This window comes from Tachyglossus aculeatus, chromosome 12 (genome assembly GCF_015852505.1).
Source record: "Tachyglossus aculeatus isolate mTacAcu1 chromosome 12, mTacAcu1.pri, whole genome shotgun sequence".
Taxonomy (NCBI): Eukaryota; Metazoa; Chordata; class Mammalia; order Monotremata; family Tachyglossidae; genus Tachyglossus; species Tachyglossus aculeatus.
The window spans coordinates 43,254,986-43,277,941 of record NC_052077.1 but is presented as its reverse complement, the minus strand read 5'-3'; the positions used below and the strand labels follow the sequence as shown (position 1 = coordinate 43,277,941).

Below are 22,956 nucleotides of genomic sequence, written 5' to 3'. Positions count from 1 at the left end.
CAAGTTTCCACCCTTCGAGTCCCCTCGCGGCCGGAACCGCGGGGGCGGAGGAGGCAGGCGGTCGTATGTATTGAGCGCTCACTGTGTGCTGAGCGCTGTACTAAGCGCTTGGGAGAGTCCAGTAGGACAATAAGCAGATACGTTCCCTGCCCACAGCGAGCTCCCAATCTAGAGAACTATAAGGTCCAGACTGAGCCCCCTCCTTCCTCTCCCCCTTCTTCCCCTCCCCACAGCACCTGTATATATGTATATATGTTTGTACGGATTTATTACTCTATTTATTTTATTTGTACATATTTATTCTATTTATTTTATTTTGTGAATGTGTTTGGTTTTGTTGCCTGTCTCCCCCTTCTAGACCGTGAGCCCGCTGTTGGGTCGGGACCGTCTCTAGATGTTGCCAACTTGGACTTCCCAAGCGCTTAGTAAGCACTGGAGGTGAAGTGACTCGCCCAAAGTCCCCCAGCTGACAATTGGCGGAGCCGGGACTCGAACCCATGACCTCCGACTCCAAAGCCCGGGCTCTTTCTACTGAGCCACGCTGCTTCTCTAGAAGTAGAAGTTCAGGGGACTTTGAGACTGTGAGCCCACTGTTGGGGAGGGACCGTCTCTAGATGTTGCCAACTTGGACTTCCCAAGCGCTTAGCACAGTGCTCTGCACACAGTAAGCGCTCAATAAATACGATTAAATGAATGAATGAATAAGGACGGGGAATGGCGGGAGAGCCCAGCCGCCCGGACCGCTTCCCTCGCCCCCGCTGCCCGCATGGTGCCCAGTGCCTAGCGTGGACCCTGGATAGAGCACCGGCCTGGGAATCGGAAGGTCATGGCTCAGTGGAAAGAGCCCGGGCTTTGGAGTCAGAGGTCGTGGGTTCAAATCCCGGCTCCGCCAATTGTCAGCTGGGTGACTTTGGGCAAGTCACTTCAGTTCTCTGGGCCTCAGTGACCTCATCTGGAAAATGGGGATGAAGACTGTGAGCCCCCCCGTGGGACAGTCTTCTAGACTGTGAGCCCACTTGGGTAGGGACCGTCTCTAGATGTTGCCAACTTGGACTTCTCAAGCGCTTAGTCCAGTGCTCTGCACACAGTCAGCGCTCAATAAATGCGATTGAATGAAATGAATGAACCTGATCACCTTGTAACCTCCCCAGCGCTTAGAACAGTGCTTTGCACATAGTAAGCGCTTAATAAATGCCGTCATTATTATTATTATTATTAGAGAAGCAGCGTGGTTCAGTGGAAAGAGCCCGGGCTTTGGAGTCAGAGGTCATGGGTTCAAATTCCGGCTCTGCCAACTGTCAGCTGTGTGACTTTGGGCAAGTCACTTCACCTCTCTGTGCCTCAGTTCCCTCATCTGTAAAATGGGGATTAAAACTGTGAGCCCCCCCCCAGGACAACCTGATCACCTTGTCACCTCCCCAGCGCTTAGAACAGTGCTTTGCACATAGTAAGCACTTAATAATTGCCATTATTATTATTATTATTATTAATCCCGGCTCTGGCACTTACCTGCTGTGTGCCCTCGGGCAAGTCACTTCACTTCTCTGGGCCTCCGTGACCTCATCTGGAAAATGGGGATTGAGACTGTGAGCCCCATATGGGACAGGGACCGTGTCCAACATAATAATAATAATAATAATGATGGCATTTACTAAGCGCTTACTATGTGCAAAGCAGGGACCCATGTCCCACATAATAATAATAATAATAATGATGGCATTTATTAAGCACTTACTATGTGCAAAGCACTGTCCAACCCGATTTGCTTGTATCTACCCCGGCGCTTAATACAGTGCCTGGCACATAGTAAGCATTTAACAAATACCCCAATTATTATTATCACCTGTAAAATGGGGATTAAGATTGTGAGCCCTTGTGGGAGAGGGACTAGTCCGGCCTGATTAGCTCCTGTCTACCCCAGCGTTTACTACAGTGCCTGGCATGTAGTAAGCACTTCCACAAATGCCATAAAAAGCGGATGGGGGGAGCAGGGAGGGTGTCAAACGGGGAGGCGAACAGAATTCCTGGTGTTGGAACTTTCTGCTTCCTGTTCTGCAACCCCAAGCTGCCTCGGCACCCCTTGGATTGAGCTGTTTTGTTTCTCGGTTGTTGATTTGCCTGTTGCCTCAGTAATAATGATTCATTCATTCATTCAGTCGTATTTATTGAGCGCTTACTGCGTGCAGAGCACTGGACTAAGCGCTTGGGAAGTCCAAGTCGGCAACATCTAGAGACGGTCCCTACCCAACAGCGGGCTCACGGTCTAGAAGGGGGAGACAGACGACAGAACAGAACGTATTAAATAAAATAAATAGAATAAATATGTACAAATAAAATAGAGTAATAAATACCTACAAACATCTATACATATATTCATTCATTCATTCAATGGTATTTATTGAGCGCTTACGGCGTGCAGAGCACTGGACTAAGCGCTTGGGAAGTACAAGTCGGCAACATCTAGAGACGGTCCCTACCCAACAGCGGGCTCACAGCCTAGAAGAGGGAGACAGACAACAAAACAAAACATACTGACAAAATAAAATAAATAGAATAGTAAATATGTACAAGTAAAATAGAGTAATAATTCATTCGTTCATTCAATCGTATTTATTGAGTGCTTACTGTGTGCAGAGAGCACTGTACTAAGCGCTTGGGAAGTCCAAGTCAGCAACATCTAGAGACGGTCCCTACCCAACAGCGGGCTCACAGCCTAGAAGGGGGAGACAGACGACAAAACAAAACATATTAACAAAATAAAATCAATCAATCAATCAATCATATTTATTGAGTGCTTACTGTGTGCAGAGCACTGTACTAAGTGCTTGGGAAGTACAAGTTGGCAACATCTAGAGACGGTCCCTACCCAACAGTGGGCTCACAGTCTAGAAGGGGGAGACAGGACAAAACCAAACATATTAACAAAATAAAATAGAGTAGATGTGTACAAGTAAAATAGAGTAATAAATATGTTCAAACATATATACAGACGACAAAACATATTAACAAAATAAAATCAATCAATCAATCGTATTTATTGAGCGCTTACTGTGTGCAGAGCACTGTACTAAGCGCTTGGGAAGTACAAGTTGGCAACATATAGAGACGGTCCCTACCCAACAGTGGGTTCACAGTCTGAAAGGGGGAGACAGAGAAGAAAACCAAACATATTAACAAAATAAAATAAATAGAATAGATGTGTACAAGTAAAATAAATAAATAAATAAATAGGGTAATAAATATGTTCAAACATATACACATATATACAGATGACAAAACAAAACATTAACAAAATAAAATCAATATGTAGAAATAAAATAAATAAATAAATAGAGCAATAAATATGTTCAAACATATATACATATATACAGGCAACAAAACATATTAACAAAATAAAATCAATATGTACAAATAAAATAAATAAATAAATACAGCAATAAATATGTTCAAACATATATACATATATACAGACGACAAAACAAAACATATTAACAAAATAAAATCAATATGTACAAATAAAATCAATAAATAAATAGAGCAATAAATATGTTCAAACATATATACATATATACAGATGACAAAACAAAACATATTAACAAAATGAAATCAATACGGACAAATAAAATAGAGTAATAAATACCTACAGACATCTATGCGTATATTCATTCATCCAGTCATCTTTATTGAGCACTTACTGTGTGCACATATATAGTCATAAATATATGAATATACTGTGTGCAATCAATCAATCAATCGTATTTATTGAGCACTTACTGTGTGCAGAGCACTGTACTAAGCGCTTGGGAAGTACAAGTTGGCAACATATAGAGACAGTCCCTACCCAACAGTGGGCTCACAGTCTACAAGGGGGAGACAGAGAACAAAACCAAACATATTAACAACATGAAATAAATAGAATAGATATGTACAAGTAAAATAAATAAATAGAGTAATAAATATGTTCAAACATATATACATATATACAGATGACAAAACAGAACATATTAACATAAAATCAATATGTAGAAATAAAATAAATAAATAAATAGAGCAATAAATATGTTCAAACATATATACAGGCGACAAAACAAAACATATTAACAGAATAAAATCAATATGTACAAATAAAATAAATAAATAGAGCAATATGTTCAAACATATACATATATGCAGACGACAAAACATATTAACAGAATAAAATCAATGTGTACAAATAAAATAAAAAAATAAATACAGCAATAAATATGTTCAAACATATATACATATATACAGACGACAAAACAAAACATATTAACAAAATAAAATCAATACGGACAAATAAAATAGAGTAATAAATACCTACAGACATCTATGCGTATATTCATTCATTCATTCAGTCGTCTTTATTGAGCACTTACTGTGTGCACGTATATAGTCATAAATATATGAATATACTGTGTGCAATCAATCAATCAATCGTATTTATTGAGCGCTTACTGTGTGCAGAGCACTGTACTAAGCGCTCGGGAAGTACAAATTGGCAACATATAGAGACAGTCCCTACCCAAGAGTGGGCTCACAGTCTAAAAGACTGCACACAGTAAGCGCTCAATAAAGACGATTGAATGACTGAATGACAGTGAAGCAGGCGACACACATCCCCTGCCCACAGCGAGCTTACAGTCTAGAGGGAGTTTTCGTGGTAGAGCTAATGACGCTGGGTGTTGTGTCTCTGCACACAGTAAGCGCTCAATAAATACGATTGATTGATTGATATTGATTGATTGTGTCTTGGGCCGAAGGTGACGATGCCCGTGGAACGGATGCGAATGAGGCCGTGGCTGGAAGAACAGATAAACTCCAACACTATCCCCGGCCTCAAGTGGCTGAACAAGGTGAGCTCTTGGCGGGGACCCCGGGGGTCGGGGGGCTGCGGGCTCAGCGGGCCGGGGGCATCCTGGGGTGGGTGGGCCCACCCGCCTGGCAGATTATTTATTATTCTAGACTGTGAGCCCACTGTTGGGTAGGGACCGTCTCTATATGTTGCCAACTTGGACTTCTCAAGCGCTTAGTCCAGTGCTCTGCACCCTGTTGGGTAGGGACCGTCCCTATATGTTGCCAACTTGGACTTCCCAAGCGCTTAGTCCAGTTCTCTGCACACAGTAAGCGCCCAATAAATACAATTGATTGATTATTGGAGAAGCAGCGTGGCTCGGTGGAAAGTGGGAGTCAGAGGTCATGGGTTCGAATGCCGGCTCCACCACTTGTCAGCTGGGTGACTTCGCTTCTCTGGGCCTCAGTTAGGTCATCTGGAAAATGGGGATGAAGACTGTGAGCCCCACGTGGGACAACCTGATCACCTTGTATCCCCCCAGCTCTTAGAACAGTGCTTTGCACATAGTAAGCGCTTAACAAATGCCATTATTATTATTATCTGGGCCTCAGTTCCCTCATCTGGAAAATGGGGGTGAAGACTGTGAGCCCCCCGTGGGGCAACCTGATCACCTTGTATCCCCCCAGCGCTTAGAGCAGTGCTTTGCACGTAGTAAGCGCTGAACAAATGCCATTATTATTATTATCTGGGCCTCAGTTCCCTCATCTGGAAAATGGGGATGAAGACTGTGAGCCCCACGTGGGACAACCTGATCACCTTGTATCCCCCCAGCGCTTAGAACAGTGCTTTGCACACAGTAAGCGCTGAACAAATGCCATTATTATTATTATCTGGGCCTCAGTTCCCTCATCTGGAAAATGGGGATGAAGACTGTGAGCCCCACGTGGGACAACCTGATCACCTTGTATCCCCCCAGCGCTTAGAACAGTGCTTTGCACACAGTAAGCGCTGAACAAATGCCATTATTATTATTATTATCTGGGCCTCAGTTCCCTCATCTATAAGTGGGGATGAAGTCTGTCAAGTGGGGATGAAGATTGTGAGCCTCACGTGGGACAACCTGATAATAATAATAATAATAATAGCATTTATTAAGTGCTTACTATGTGCAAAGCACTGTTCTAAGCGCTGGGGAGGTTACAAGGTAATCAGGATGTCCCACAGGGGACTCACAGTCTTCATCCCCATTTTACAGATGAGGGAACTGAGGCCCAGAGAATAATAATAATAATAATGGCATTTATTAAGCACTTACTCTGTGCAAAGCACTGTTCTAAGCACTGGGGAGGTTACAAGATGATCAGGTTGTCCCAAAGGGGGCTCACAGTCTTCATCCCCATTTTACAGATGAGGGAACTGAGGCCCAGAGAAGTGAAGTGACTTGCCCAGAGTCACCCAGCTGACAGTTGGTGGAGCCGGGATTTGAACCCATGACCTCTGACTCCAAAGCCCGGGCTCTTTCCACTGAGCCACGCTGCTTCTCAGTGATGACCTCGTCATTCCCCCCGCCAGCGCTTAGAACGGTGCTTGGCACATAGTAAGTGCTTAACAAATGCCATTATTATTATTGAGCGCTTACTGTGTGCGGAGCATTGTACCGAGCTCTGGGGAGAGTCCAAATCAATCAATCGTATTTATTGAGCGCTTACTGTGTGCAGAGCACTGTACTAAGCGCTTGGGAAGTACAAGTTGGCAACATATAGAGACAGTCCCTACCCAACAATGATAAACAGAGATGTTCCCTGCCCCAAACAATCTCACAGTCTAGAGGGGATAAATAAATGATGGATACGGACATAAAAGTGCTGGGAGCGGGGATTCATTCATTCAGTCGTATTTATTGAGCGCTTACTGTGGGCAGAGCACTGGACTAAGCGCTTGGGAAGTCCAAGTTGGCAACATCTAGAGACGGTCCCTACCCAACAGCGGGCTCACAGTCTAGTCCCACCTCTGCCACTTGTCTACCAATCAGCTGTGTGACTTTGGGCAAGTCACTTAACTTCTCTGTGCCTCAGTTACCTCATCTGTAAAATGGGGATTAGGACTGTGAGCCACATGTGGGACAACCTGATCACTTTGTAACCTCCCCAGCGCTTAGCACAGTGCTTTGCACATAGTAAGCGCTTAATAAATGCCATTAAAAAAAAAAAGTCACTTCACTTTTCCGTGCCTCAGTTCCCTCACCTGTAAAACTGGACTTAAGGCTGTGAGACCCATGCGGGACGGGGACTGTGTCCAACGTTCATTCGTTCATTCAATCGTATTTATTGAGTGCTTACTGTGTGCAGAGAGCACTGTACTAAGCGCTTGGGAAGTCCAAGTTGGCAACGTAGAGAGACGGTCCCTACCCAACGACGGGCTCACAGTCTAGAAGGGGGAGACGGACAACAAAACCAAGCGTGTGGACGGGTGTCAAGTCGTCGGAACAGATAGAGAAGCAGCGTGGCTCAGTGGAAAGAGCCCGGGCTTTGGAGTCAGAGGTCATGGGTTCGAATTCCGACTCCACCACATGACGGCTGTGTGACCTTGGGCAAGTCACTTAACTTCTCTGAGCCTCAGTTACCTCATCTGTAAAATGGGGATTGATTGTGAGCCCCATGGGGGGCAACTTGATCACCTTGTACCCCCCCCAGCGCTTAGAACAGTGCTTTGCACATAGTAAGCGCTTAACAAATGCCATTATAATTAAGAGAAGCAGTGTGGCTCAGTGGAAAAGAGCACAGGCTTTGGAGTCAGAGGTCATGGGTTCAAATCCCAGCTCCGCCAATTGTCAGCTGTGTGACTTTGGGCAAGTCAGTTAACTTCTCTAGGCCTCAGTTCCCTCATCTGGGAAATGGGGATTAAGACTGTGAGCCCCCTGTGGGACAACCTGATCACCTTGTAACCTCCCCAGTGCTTTGCACATGGTAAGCGCTTAATAAATGCCATCATTATTATTTCCCAAGCGCTTAGTACAGTGCTCTGCACATAGTAAGCGCTCAGTAAATACGATTGATGATGAGGAAATAGAATGAAAGCAAAATGCACATCGTTAACAAAATAAATGGAATAGTAAATATGTACAGGTAAAATAAAGTAAAGGGCGACGCAGGAGGGAACGGGGGAAGAGGAAAGGAGGGCCTAGTCAGGGAAGGCCTCTCGGAGGAGACGGACCGGCGTTAAGGCTTTGAAGGCCGGGGGAGTGATGGTGTTTTGGATAGAAAAATCAATCAATCGTATTTATTGAGCGCTTACTGTGTGCAGAGCACTGTACTAAGCGCTTGGGAAGTCCAAGTTGGCAACATCTAGAGACGGTCCCTACCCAGCAGTGGGCTCACAGTCTAGAAGGGGGAGACAGAGAATAAAACCAAACATGTTAACAAAATAAAATAAATAGAATAGAAAAAGGGAGGGTGTTCCAAGACAGAGGTGGGCAAAAAGTCAGCGGTGAGATAGGTGAGAGGGAGGCACAGTGAGAAGATCAATCAATCAATCAATCAATCAATCGTATTTATTGAGCGCTTACTGTGTGCAGAGCACTGTACTAAGCGTTTGGGAAGTCCAAGTTGGCAACATAGAGAGACGGTCCCTACCCAACAGTGGGCTCACAGTCTAGAAGGGGGAGACAGAGAACAAAACCAAACATACTAACAAAATAAAAGAAAATAGCTCTTCCTCCTCCTCCTCCTCCTTCGCTTCTCTGTGCCTCAGTTACCTCATCTGTAAAATGGGGATTAAGACTGTGAGCCTCACGTGGGACAATCTGATCACCTCATATCGTCCCCAGCACTTAGAACAGTGTTTTGCACATAGTAAGCGCTTAACAAATGCCGTCATTATTATTATTATTATTATTTCGCTTCTCTGTGCCTCAATTACCTCCTCTGTAAAAATGGGATTAAGACCGTGAGCCTCACGTGGGACAATCTGATCACCTCGTATCCTCCCCAGCGCTTAGAACACTGCTTTGCATATAGTAAGCGCTTAACAAATGCTATCATTATTATTATTATTTCGCTTTTCTGTGCCTCAGTTACGTCATCTGTAAAAATGGGGATTAAGACTGTGAGCCTCACGTGGGACAATCTGATCACTTAGAACAGTGCTTTGCACATAGTAAGCGCTTAACAAATGCCATCATTATAATTATTATTATTATTTGGGCAAGTCACTTAACTTCTCTGTGCTCAGTTACCTCGTCTGTAAAATGGGGATTAAGACTGTGAGCCCACGTGGGACAGTCTGATCTCCTTGTAACCTCCCCAGTGCTTAGAACGGTGCTTTGCATTCATTCATTCATTCATTCATTCATTCAATCGTATTTATTGAGCGCTTACTGTGTGCAGAGCACTGGACTAAGTGCCTGGGAAGTCCACATTGGCAACATATAGAGACGGTCCCTACCCATCAGTGGGCTGACATAGTAAGCACTTAATAAATGCCATTGTTATTATTATTATCTAGTAAGTGCTTAACAAAAACCATAAAAAAAAAGAAGCGGTGGCCAGAGAGGGAGGAGGAGGAGAACCAGAAAAGAAGGGTATCAAGGATCAATCAATCAATCAATCAGTCGTATTTATTGAGCGCTCACTGTGTGCAGAGCACTGTACTAAGCGCTTGGGAAGTCCAAGTTGGCAACATATAGAGACGGTCCCTACCCAACAGTGGGCTCACCATTCATTCATTCATTCATTCAGTCGTATTTATTGAGCACTTACTGTGTGCAGAGCACAAGACTAAGCGCTTGGGAAGTCCAAGTTGGCAACATATAGAGACGGTCCCTACCCAACAGTGGGCTCACCATTCATTCATTCATTCAATCGTATTTATTGAGCGCTTACTGTGTGCAGAGCACTGGACTAAGCGCTTGGGAAGTCCAAGTTGGCAACATATAGAGACGGTCCCTACCCAACAGTGGGCTCACAGTCTAGAAGGATAACGTGTCTCAGAGGAGGGAGGGATCCCCGGTGTTCAGAGCAGCTGAGAAGTCAAGGAGGACGGAGACTGAGTAAAGGAGGTCATCGGTCATCTATTTATTGATTGATTGATTGATTTTACTTGTACATATCCTATTTATTTTATTTTGTTAATATGTTTGGTTTTGTTCTCTGTCTCCCCCTTCTAGACTGTGAGCCCACCGTTGGGTAGGGACCATCTCTAGATGTTGCCGAGCTTGGACTTCCCAAGCGCTTAGTCCAGTGCTCTGCACACAGTAAGCGCTCGATAAATACGATTGATTGATTGATTGATTGATCAGGGGCCCGGATATAGCGGATCGGAGAGGAAGCGGGGGCTGCGGGCTCCCGTGAACCACCAGAGAAGTTGGGATAGGAATACCGGTTGGGAAGCGGGGCCTCCGGGTGACCCACAGAAGGCTTTTGCAGTCACTTCAAGACGTCATCTTCCGTGGTTTCGAGCCAACGCGTTAAAAAGCCCGCGGGACCTAACCCACTCCGTTCTGACCTGCCTCTCTCGGTGTATTTTGGCCATAATTGGTCATAAAAAAATACAAGATTAACTCTATTTAAACAAAAATGAAGCCACTCCGTTCCGACCTGCCTCTCTCCGTGTATTTTGGCCTTAATTGGTCGTAAAAAAATACAAGATTAACTCTCTCTAAACAAAAATGAAGCCTGGGGTGAGGAAGTGACTTATCAAAAGTCACTTCTAGACTGTGAGCCCACTGTTGGGTAGGGACCGTCTCTATATGTTGCCAAATTGTACTTCCCAAGCGCTTAGTACAGTGCTCTGCGCACAGTAAGCGCTCAATATGATTGAATGAATGAATGAATGAATGAATGAATCAAAAGAACCGTCCCAGACTGAGCCCCCTCCTCCCACCTCCATCCCCCCGCCTTACCTCCTTCCCTCCCCACAGCACCTGTATAGATGTATATATGTTTGTACAGATTTATTACTCTATTTATTTCTTTTACTTGTACATATCTATTCTATTTATTTTATTTTGTTAATATGTTTTGTTTTGTTGTCCGTCTCCTCCCTTCTAGACTGTGAGCCCGCAGTTGGGTAGGGACCGTCTCTAGATGTGGCCGACTTGGACTTCCCAAGCGCTTAGTCCAGTGCTCTGCACACAGTAAGCGCTCAATAAATGCGATTGAATGAATGATTGAATGTATCAAAAGAACCTTCCCAGACTGAGCCCCCTCCTCCCCCTCTCCATCCCCCCCGCCTTACCTCCTTCCCCTCCCCACAGCACCTGTATATATGTATATATGTTTGTACGTATTAATTACTCTATTTATGTATTTCATTTGTACAAATGTATTCTATTTATTTTATTTTGCTAATATGTTCTGTTTTGCTGGCTGTCTCCCCCTTCTAGACTGTGAGCCCGCTGTGGGGTAGGGACCGTCTCTATATGTTGCCAACTTGGACTTCCCAAGTGCTTAGTCCAGTGCTCTGCACACAGTAAGCGCTCAATAAATACGATTGAATGAATGAAGCGATGGGACTTTTCTCCTCCGGGCCACCCCCGCCTATCTTTTGGCCGCCAACCCCGGCAGCGATCAGCCTGCCCATCCCAGCCCGCTTGCTCCAATCAATTAATCAATCAATGTCAGTTCCTGCTGAGGGACTGAGCAGAAGTTTCCGCTTTCGCTTCCCCGTGGCCTCAACGCTGTAACCACCTTCTTCTATCAATCAATCAATCAATCATATTTATTGAGCGCCTACTGTGTGCAGAGCACTGGACTAAGAGCTTGGGAAGTCCAAGTTGGCAACATCTAGAGACGGTCCCTACCCAACTGTGGGCTCACAGTCTAGAAGGGGGAGACAGACAACAAAACAAAACATATTAACAGAATAAAAGAGATAGAATAAATATGTACTAATAAAATAAATCAATAAATAGAGTAATAAATCCGTACAAACATCTATACATATATACAGGTGCTGTGGGGAGGGGAAGAGGTAAGGCGGGGGGTATGGAGGGGGCTGAGTGTGGGAAGGCCTCCTGGAGGAGGTGAGCTCTCAGTAGGGCCTTGAAGGGAGGAAGAAAAAATATGATACAAGCTTATTGGGTTGGCACGGTCCCTGTCCCTCAGAGGGTTCACAGTCTTAATCCCCATTTTACAGATGAGGTAACTGAGGCTCAGAGAAGTAAAGCGATTAGCCCAGGGTCACACAGCAGGTGAGTGACTTAGCCAGGAGTGGAACTCAGGTCCTTCCGACTCCCAGGCCCGGGCTTTGAAGTCAGAGGTCAGGGGTTCAAATCCCGGCTCCGCCACTCGTCAGCTGGGTGGCTTTGGGCAAGTCGCTTCACTTCTCTGGGCCTCAGTTCCCTCATCTGGAAAATGGGGATGAAGACTGCGAGCCCCCCGTGGGACACCCTGATCACCTTGTATCTCTCCCAGCGCTTAGAACAGTGCTTTGCCCATAGTAAGCGCTTAACAAATGCCATCATTATTATTATTATTATTAATTAGATCAGACACAATTCCTGTACCACATGGGGCCCACAGCCTGAGGCAAGGGGAGAGGCAGCTTGCCCCCATTTTGCAGATGAGGAAACTGAGGCCCAGAGAGGTTAAGTGAGCTGCCTAAGGTCACACAGGAGGACAGAGACAGAGCCAAAACGAGAAATCTGGTCTCCTGATTTCCCAGGCCCAGGTACTTTCCCCTAGACAGTGCTTGCTTCCTGCTATTGCTATTATTGCTACTGTTATTATTCATTCATTCAATCATATTTATTGAGCGCTTACTGTGTGTTGTTATTCATTCATTCATTCAATCATATTTATTGAGCGCTTACTGTGTGTTGCTATTCATTCATTCATTCAATCGTATTTATTGAGCGCTTACTGTGTGTTCCTCATTCATTCATTCAATCATATTTATTGAGCGCTTACTGTGTGTTACTATTCATTCATTCAATCGTATTTATTGAGCGCTTACTGTGTGTTACTATTCATTCATTCATTCAATCAATCGTATTTGTTGACGGCTTACTGTGTGTTACTATTCATTCATTCATTCAATCGTATTTGTTGAGCGCTTACTGTGTGTTACTATTCATTCAATAGTATTTATTGAGTACTTACTGTGTGTTACTATTCATTCATTCATTCAATCGTATTTATTGAGCACTTACTGTGTGTTATTTATTCATTCAATCGTATTTATTGAGCGCTTACTTTATGTTGTTATTCATTCATTCAATCGTATTTATTGAGTGCTTACTGTGTGTTACTATTCATTCATTCATTCAATCGTATTGAGCGCTTACCGTGTGATGTTATTCATTCATTCAATCGTATTTATTGAGCCCTTACTGTGTGTTACTATTCATTCATTCATTCAATCATATTTATTGAGCGCTTACTATGTGTTGCTATTCATTCATTCATTCAATCGTATTTATTGAGCGCTTATTGTGTGTTATTCATTCATTCATTCAATCATATTTATTGAGAACTTACTGTGTGTTACTCATTCATTCATTCAATCATATTTATTGAGCGCTTACTGTGTGTTATTATTCATTCATTCATTCGTATTTATTGAGTGCTTGCTGTGTGTTATTATTCACTCAATTGTATTTATTGAGCGCTTACTGTGTGTTATAATTCATTCATTCATTCAATCGTATTTATTGAGCGCTTACTGTGTGTTATTCATTCATTCATTCAATCGCATTTATTGAGCGCTTACTGTGTGCAGAGCACTGTACTAAGCGCTTAGCACTGTTATTAGAGAAGCAGCGTGGCTCAATGGAAAGAGCCCAGGCTTGGGAGTCAGAGGTCGTGGGTTCGAATCCCGGCTCCGCCACCTGTCAACTGGGTGACTTTGGGCGAGTCACTTCTCTTCTCTGGGCCTCAGTTCCCTCATCTGTCAAATGGGGATTAAGACTGTGAGCCCCCCGTGGGACAATCTGATCACCTTGTATCCCCCCCCATCATCATCAATCGTATTTATTGAGCGCTTACTGTGTGCAGAGCACTGTACTAAGCGCTTGGGAAGTACAAAATTACAAAAGTACAAAATGTACAAAAGTACATTTGTTAAGCGCTTAGAACAGTGCTTCACACATAGTAAGCGCTTAACAAATGCTATCATTATTATTATTATTATTATTATTAGCGACAGTCCCCTAATGTGTGGAAAAAAATTGCCCAACGGTGACCTCATTGTTCCAGTAAACGGACACTTACCTCAATGTCCCTTTGAAGTAGGAGGTGATCGGGGTTTCCTTCCCATTTTACAGATGAGGAAACTGAAGCCAGAAAGGCTAAGTGAATTACCCGGCTCAACGGCGGGCCGAACTGGGAACAGAGAAGCAGGGTGGCCCGGTGGAAAGAGCCCAGGTCTGAGAGTCCCAGGACCTGGGTTCTAATCCCGGCACCGTCCCTTTATTCATTCATTCAGTCAGTCGTACTTATTGAGCGCTTACTGTGTGCAGAGCACTGGACTAAGCGCTTGGGAAGTCCAAGTTGGCAACATCTAGAGACGGTCCCTACCCAACAGTGGACTCCCAGTCGAGAAGACTTTACTGCTTTGTGAGCTTGGGCAAGTCACTTCGCGTGGCTCAGTGGGAAGAGCCCGGGCTTTGGAGTCAGAGGTCATGGGTTCGAGTCCCGGCTCTGCCACCTGTCTGCTGTGTGACCTTGGGCAAGTCACTTAACTTCTCTGAGCCTCAGTTACCTCATCTGTAAAATGGGGATTATGACTGTGAGCCCCACGTGGGACAACCTGATCACCTTGTATCCCCCCAGCGCTTAGAACAGTGCTTTGCACATAGTAAGCGCTTAACAAGTGCCATTATTATTATTATTCTCTGTGCCTCAGTGACCTCATCTGTAAAATGGGGATTAAGACAGTGAGCCCCACTCGGGACAACCTGATGGACCTTGTAGCTACCCCAGCGCTTAGAACCGTGTTTGGCATATAGTAAGCGCTTAACTTGAGAAGCAGCGTAGCTCAGTGGAAAGAGCCCGGGCTTTGGAGTCAGAGGTCATGGGTTCGAATCCCAGCTCTGCCAATTGTCAGCTGTGTGACTTTGGGCAAGTCACTTCACTTCTCTGGGCCTCAGTTACCTCATCTGTAAAATGGGGATTAAGACTGTGAGCCCCCCGTGGGACAACCTGATCACTTTGTAATCTCCCCAGCGCTTAGAACAGTGCTTTGCACATAGTAAGTGCTTAATAAATGCCATTATTATTATTATTATTATTAACAAATGCCATCATTATTATTATTCTCTGGGCCTCAGTTTCCTCATCTTTAAAATGGGGATTCAGTTCCAGCATATCAGTTAATCAACAGTATTTATTCATTCATTCAGTCGTATTTATTGAGTGCTTACTGTGTGCAGAGCTCTGTACTAAGCGCTTGGGAAGTCCAAGTCGGCAACATATAGAGACGGTCCCTACCCAACAACGGGCTCACAGTCTAGAAGGGGGAGACAGGGAACAAAACATTTATTTATTTACTGAGTACGTGTGTTCAGAGCGCTGTACTAAGCGCTTGGGAGGGTTCAGTTTAACAGAGTTGGTAGATTATGGTCCGTGCCCACAAGGACTTTACAGTCTAGAAGGGGAGACGGACATTAAAATACGGATATATACCTAAATGCTGAGGGTGGGCTGGAGTCAGAGGTCATGGGTTCAAATCCCGGCTCCGCCACTTGTCTGCTGCGTGACTTTGGGCAAGTCACTTCACTTCTCTGGGCCTCAGTTCCCTCATCTGGAAAATGGGGATGAAGACTGAGCTTCCCCGTGGGACAACCTGATCGCTTAGAACAGTGCTTTGCACATAGTAAGCGCTTAATAAATACCATTATTATTATTATTATTATGCACATAGTAAGCGCTTAATAATTTTCCAGTTCCCTCATCTGGATAATGGGGATTAAGACTGTGAGCCCCACGTGGGACAACCCGATCACCTTGTTACTTCCCCAGCGCCTGCTTTGCACATAGTAAGCGCTTAATAAATGCCATCAAGATCATTATTATTATTATTAATAAAGGGTACAAATCGAAGTTGCAAGGGTGATGCGGAAGGTAATAATAATAATAATAATAATGGCATTTGTTAAGTGCTTAGTATGTGCAAAGCACTGTTCTAAGCGCTGAGGGGATCCAAGGTAGAGGGAGTAGGGAAAATGAGGGCTAAATTGGGGAAGGCCACTCGGAGGAGGTGTGAAGAGAAGCAGCGTGGCTCAGTGGAAAGAGCCCGGGCTTTGGAGGCAGAGGTCATGGGTTCAAATCCCGGCTCCACCACTTGTCAGCTGGGTGACTTTGGGCAAGTCACTTCACTTCTCTGGGCCTCAGTTCCCTCATCAGACTGTGAGCCCACTGTTGGGTAGGGACTGTCTCTCTATGTTGCCAATTTGTACTTCCCAAGCGCTTAGTACAGTGCTCTGCACACAGTAAGCGCTCAATAAATACGATTGATGATGATGATGAAAATGGGGATGAAGACTGGGAGCCCCCCGGGGGACAACCTAACCGCCTTGTATCTCCCCCGGCGCTTAGAACAGTGCTTGGCACATAGTAAGCGCTTAATAAATACCATTATTATTATTATTATTATTATTTTAATAAGGTTTAGTAGGTGGAGAGAATGATTGTTTGTTGGATATGTAGGGGGAGGGCATTCCAGGACATGGGCGAGGGGTTGGCGGCCAGATAGACGAGGACGAGGAATATTTGGCATTAGAAGAGCAGCGAAGTCTCCGGGCCGGGTTGGAATAGGAAATCAGGGAACCAAGGTGGGATGGGACGAGTCGAGTGCCCTTAAAGCATCCGCCTCTGCCACCAAATTGTGCAGCTTGGAAGCAGTATCCCTATTCAGGAACAACTGGGAATAATCATAATAATAATAATAATAAATGTTGGCATTTATTAAATGCTTACTATGTGCAAAGTAGTGTTCTAAACGCTGGGGAGGTTACAAGGTGATCAGGTTGTCCCATGGGGGGCTCACAGTCTTCATCCCCATTTTGCAGATGAGGGGACTGAGGCCCAGAGAGGTGAAATGACTTGCCCAGAGTCACACAGCTGACAATCGGCGGAGGCAGAATTTGAACCCGTGACCCCTGACTCCAAAGCCCGGGCTCTTTCCACTGAGCCTACTGAGAGCTCACCTCCTCCAGGAGGCCTTCCCAGACCGAGCCCCGTCCTTCCTCTCCCCTTCCTCCCCCCACCTTACCTCCTTCCCCTCGCCACAGCACCTGTATATATGTATATGATTGTATGTATTTATTCCTCTTTATTTTATTTGTACCTATTTATTCTATTTATTTTAATTTGTTAATATGTTTTGTTTTGTCGTCTGTCTCCCCCTTCTAGACTGTGAGCCCGCTGTTGGGTAGGGACTGTCTCTATGTGTTGCCAACTTGTACTTCCCAAGCGCTTAGTACAGTGCTCTGCGCACAGTAAGCGCTCAATAAATACGATTGAATGAATGAATGAATTAATTAATAAGCGGTTTCTGTTGGATGTGGAGGTGGACGGGCAACCACTGGCGGCCCTTGAGGAGTTGGGAGGCGTCGCCGGAGCGTTTATTTTTTGGGAAAACGATCCCGGCAGCAGAGTGAAGTGTGGCCTGGAGTGGGGAGAGACAGGAGGCAGGGAGGTCAGCAAGGAGGCTGACTGATACAGCAGTCAAGACAGGATAGGATAGCTGCTTGGATCTCAGAACTTAGTGCAGGGCTTTATGAGTCCGAGGTCATGGGTTCGAATCCCGGCCCCACCGCTTGTCATCATCAATCATCAATCGTATTTATTGAGCGCTTACTGTGTGCAGAGCACTGGATTAAGCGCTTGGGAAGTCCAAGTTGGTAACATATAGAGACGGTCCCTACCCAGCAGTGGGCTCACAGTCTTCAAGGCCCTACTGAGAGCTCACTTCCTCCAGGAGGCCTTCCCACACTGAGCCCCCTCCTCCCCACTTCACTGCTCTGGGCCTCAGTGACCTCATCTGGAAAATGGGGATGAAGACTGGGAGCCCCCCCGTGGGACAACCTGATCACCTTGTATCCTCCCCAGCGCTTAGGACAGTGCTTTGCACATAGTAAGCGCTTAACAAATGCCATCATCATCATCATCACTGTTGGGTAGGGACTGTCTCTAGATGTTACCGACTTGGACTTCCCAAGCGCTTGGTACAGTGCTGTGCCCACAGTAAGCGCTCAATAAATACGACTGAATGAAATGAATGAACCTGATCACCTTGTAACCTCCCCAGTGCTTAGAACAGTGCTTTGCACATAGTAAGCACTTAATAAATGCCATTATTATTATTATTACTAAGTACCACCGTCATCGATAATATCGTTAATGAGGCAATCATGAGCCCAGTAATAGTAATAATAATAATAATGGTGATGGCATTTAAGCGCTTACTATGTGCCAAACACTGTTCCCTTCAATCAGTCAATCAATCGTATTTATTGAGCGCATACTGTGTGCAGAGCACTGTACTAAGCACTTGGGAAGTACAAGTTGGCAACATATAGAAACGGTCCCTACCCAACAGTGGGCTCACAGTCTTCAAGGCCCTACTGAGAGCTCACCTCCTCCAGGAGGCCTTCCCACACTGAGCCCCCTCCTCCCCCTCTCCATCCCCCCCGCCTTACCTCCTTCCCTTCCCCACAGCACCTGTATAGATGTATATATGTTTGAACGGATTTGTCACTCTATTTATTGATTTATTTTACTTGTGCATATCTATTCTATTTATTTTATTTTGTTAATATGTTTGGTTTTGTTCTCTGTCTCCCCCTTCTAGACTGTGAGCCCGTTGTTGGGTAGGGACCGTCTCTAGATGTTGCCAACTTGTACTTCCCAAGCGCTTAGTACAGTGCTCTGCACACAGTAAGCGCTCAATAAATACGATTGATTGATTGATTGATTGTTCTAAGCACTGGGGAGGTTACAAGGTGATCAGGTTGTCCCACGGGGAGGGCTCACTGTCTTCATCCCCATTTTCCAGAGGAGGTAACTGAGGCACAGGGAAGTGAAGTGACTCGCCCAAAGTCACACAGCTGACAAGTGGCGGAGCCGGGATTTGAACCCACGACCTCTGACTCCAAAGCCCGGGCTCTTTCCACTGAGCCACGCTGCTTCTCGAGTGGCCATCCTCGGTACCTTTAGGGGAGATCGGTTGCCGGCCAAAGCAGCGTGGTGTAACGGTTAGAACCCGGGCCCGGGAATCAGAAGGTCGTGGGTTCGAATCCCAGCTCCTCCATTCGTCTGCTGTGTGACCGTGGACGGATCACTTATTTCTCTGTGCCTCACCTGCCTCAGCTGTGAAACCTGGATTAAGACCCATGTGGGACAAGACTGTGTCCGACCAATTTGCCATCCACCCCAGCACTTAGAACGGTGTCCGGTACATAGTAAGCGCTTGACGGACACCCCGGTTATTATTATTACTTTCTGCTTCCAGGAGAAGAAGATTTTCCAGATCCCATGGATGCACGCGGCCCGGCACGGGTGGGATGTGGAGAAAGATGCCCCCCTATTCAGGAACTGGGCCATCCACACGGGTACCTGCCACTTCCCGCCCCCTGCCCCCTGTGCTTGTTGGGAAGAGGGGTGGGGGGACAGGGTGAGCCTGTTGTTCAGTAGGGATTCTTTTATTTTATTTTATTTTATTTTATTATTTTATTTTATTTTATTTTATTTTATTTTATTATTTTATTTTATTATTTTATTTTATTTTTTATTTTATTTTATTATTTTATTTTATTATTTTATTTTATTTTATTTTTTTATTTTTTTATTTTATTTTTTATTTTATTTTATTATTTTATTTTATTTCATTTCATTTCATTTTATTTTGTTAGTATGTTTGGTTTTGTTCTCCATCTCCCCCTTTTAGACCGTGAGCCCACTGTTGGGTAGGGACCGTCTCTAGATGTTGCCAACTTGTACTTCCCAATCGCTTAGTACAGCGCTCTGCACACAGTAAGCGCTCAATAAATACGATTGATTGATTATCTCTATCTGTTGCCAAACTGTACTTTCCAAGCGCTTAGTCCAGTGGTGTGCACACAGTAAGCGCTCAATAAATACGACTGAACGAACAAGTTGGCTCAGCGGCAACCCCGCGCCCGGAAGCCACGTTTCCAGCCACGCGTCGAGGGTGGGGGGATGTCATTCATGCATTCAGCGTATTTATTGAGCGCTTACTGCGTGCAGAGCACTGTACTAAGCGCCTGTCCCTCCCCACATCCGCCAGACTAGCTCTCTTCCTCCCTTCAAGGCCCTACCGAGAGCTCACCTCCTCCAGGAGGCCTTCCCACGCTGAGCCCCCTCCTCCCCCTCTGCATCCCCCCCGCCTTACCTCCTTCCCTTCCCCACAGCCCCTGTATATATGTTTGGACGGATTTATTACTCTATTTATTGATTGATTTTACTTGTACATATCTATTCTATCTAGAATAGAGGGGTGGGGGGACGGGGTGAGCCTGTTGTTCAGTAGGGATTATTTTATTTTATTTTATTTTATTTTATTTTATTTTATTTCATTTTATTTTATTTTATTTTGTTAGTACGTTTGGTTTTGTTCTCTGTCTCCCCCTTCTAGACTGTGAGCCCGCTGGTGGGTAGGGACCGTCGCTATGTGTTGCCAACTTGTGCTTCCCAAGCGCTTAGTCCAGTGCTCCGCACACAGTAAGCGCTCGATAAATACGATTGATTGATTGATTGACTGATGGATGAAACGTTGTCTCTGGGCTGGGCAGCCCCCTCGTCCCAAATTGCGCCGAGGGAAGCACCTCGGGGTCTCAGGCGGCGTCCCCCCCGACGCATCGCTCGGCGGGGCGTCTAAAGCATCCGGGGCGTCTAACGCGCTTTCTCCCTTCCTTCCTCCCGTCCTCCTCAGGGAAGCATCAGCCCGGGGTGGACAAGGCGGACCCCAAAACGTGGAAGGCCAACTTCCGCTGCGCCATGAACTCCCTGCCCGACATCGAGGAGGTCAAGGACAGGAGCAACAAGAAGGGGAACAACGCCTTCCGGGTCTACCGCATGCTGCCGCTGTCCGAGCGGCCGTCCAAAAAAGGTGCCAACCCCGCCGGCGCCGGCCCCGCGCCTCAGGCAGAGGCGGGCACTGCTAGCCCCATTTTACAGAGGAGGAAACTGAGGCCCGGAGAGGTGACTTAGTGCTCTGCACACAGGAAGCGCTCAATAAATACGACTGATGATGATGATGATGGCTTGGCCGGCGTCCCACTCCGGAGCCAGGACTAATAATAATAATGGCATTCATTAAGCGATTACTATGTGCTAAGCGCTGGGGAGGTTACGAGGCGATCAGGTTGTCCCACAGGGCGCTCACAGTCTTAATCCCCGTTTTCCAGATGAGGGGACTGAGGCCCAGAGAATAATAATAATAGCGGCATTTATTAAGCGCTTGCTATGTGCATAGCACTGTTCTAAGCGCTGGGGAGGTTACAAGGTGATCAGGTTGTCCCACAGGGCGCTCACAGTCTTAATCCCCGTTTTCCAGATGAGGGAACTGAGGCCCAGAGAATAATAATAATAATAGCGGCATTTATTAAGCACTTACTATGTGCAAAGCACTGTTCTAAGTGCTGGGGAGCTTACAGAGTGATCAGGTTGTCCCACATGGGGCTCACAGTCTTAATCCCCATTTTCCAGATGAGGGAACTGAGGCCTAGAGAACAATAATAATAATAATAATAATGGCATTTATTAAGCGCTTACTATGTGCAAAGCACTGTTCTAAGCACTGGGGAGGTTACAAGATGATGAGGTTGTCCCACAGGGGGCTCACAGTCTTCATCCCTTTTCCAGACGAGGGAACTGAGGCCCAGAGAAGTGAAGTGACTTGCCCAAGTCACACAGCTGATGAGTGACGGAGCCGGGATTTGAACCCATGACCTCTGACTCCAAAGCCCGGGCTCTTTCCACTGAGCCACGCTGCTTCAGAACCCAGATTATAATAATAATAATAATAATGGCATTTATTAAGCGCTTACTATGTTCCAAGCACTGTTCCAAGCGCTGGGGGAGATACAAGGTAATCAGGTTGTCCCACGGGGGGCTCACAGTCTTCATCCCCTTTTTACAGATGAGGGAACTGAGGCCCAGAGAAGTGAAGTGACTCGCCCAAAGTCACCCAGCTGACGGTTGGCAGAGCTGGGATTTGAACCCACCACCTCTGACTCCAAAGCCCGGTCTCTTTCCACTGAGCCGCGCAGCTTCCGCGTGCTGTGGGGAGGGAGGAGGGGGAGCGGAGGAAAAGAAGGGCTTAGTCCGGGAAGGCCTCCTGGAGGAAGTGCGCTTTCAGTAGGGCTTTGAAGGGGGGAAGAGAGCTTGTTGGGCGGATGTGCGGAGGGAGGGAATTCCGGGCCGGGGGAAGGACGTGGGCCGATGGCGGGACGGGTGAGGACGAGGCCCGGTGAGGAGGTGAGCGGCATCAGAAGAGCGGAGGGTGCGGGATGGGCTGGAGAAGGACAGAAGGGAGGTGAGGAAGGAGGGGGTGATGTGATGGACGGCCTTGAAGCCTATAAGGAGGAGTTTTTGTTCGATATGAAGCTTGATAGGCAACCCCTGGAGAGTTTTGAGGAGGGCGTGCCATGCCCGGCGTTTCCCTGGAAAGATAATCCGGGCAGCAGAGCCAAGTATAGACTGAAGCGGGGTGAGACGGGATGGGGCCGTGGGAGGCCGTGGAGCCCGCCGGATTGTAACAGGCTTCGTCCTCGGGCCGCAGGAAAGAAGCTGAAGACCGAGAAGGAGGACAGAGTCAAGACCATCAAGGTGAGCTGGGGGTCTGGACGGGGGAGAGGGATCAATATCAATCAGTCAATCAATCGTATTTATTGAGCGCTTACTGTGTGCAGAGCACTGGACTAAGCGCTTGGGAAGTACAAGTTGGCAACATATAGAGACGGTCGGCATCAGCATCATCATCAATCGTATTGAGCGCTTACTGTGTGCAGAGCACTGGACTAAGCGCTTGGGAAGTACAAGTTGGCAACATATACAGTCAGCATCAGCAGCATCATCAATCGTATTTATTGAGCGCTTACTGTGTGCAGAGCACTGGACTAAGCGCTTGGGAAGTCCAAGTTGGCAACACATAGAGACGGTCCCTACCCAACAGTGGGCTCA

The 22,956-nt window shown here is 46.1% G+C and overlaps 1 protein-coding gene across 1 annotated transcript in view; it reads left to right on the top strand.

Moving 5' to 3' along the window:
• The first annotated feature begins 4,781 nt into the window (after positions 1-4,781).
• The window catches only part of IRF2 (interferon regulatory factor 2), a 37,487-nt gene continuing 19,312 nt past the window's right edge, over positions 4,782-22,956 (top strand). The window contains exons 1-4 of the mRNA XM_038755095.1: positions 4,782-4,874; positions 19,265-19,364; positions 20,705-20,881; positions 22,556-22,602. Of these exons, the coding sequence (XP_038611023.1) occupies positions 4,788-4,874; positions 19,265-19,364; positions 20,705-20,881; positions 22,556-22,602 (411 nt within the window). The 5' untranslated portion in view covers positions 4,782-4,787. The remainder of the gene's footprint in view (positions 4,875-19,264; positions 19,365-20,704; positions 20,882-22,555; positions 22,603-22,956) is intronic.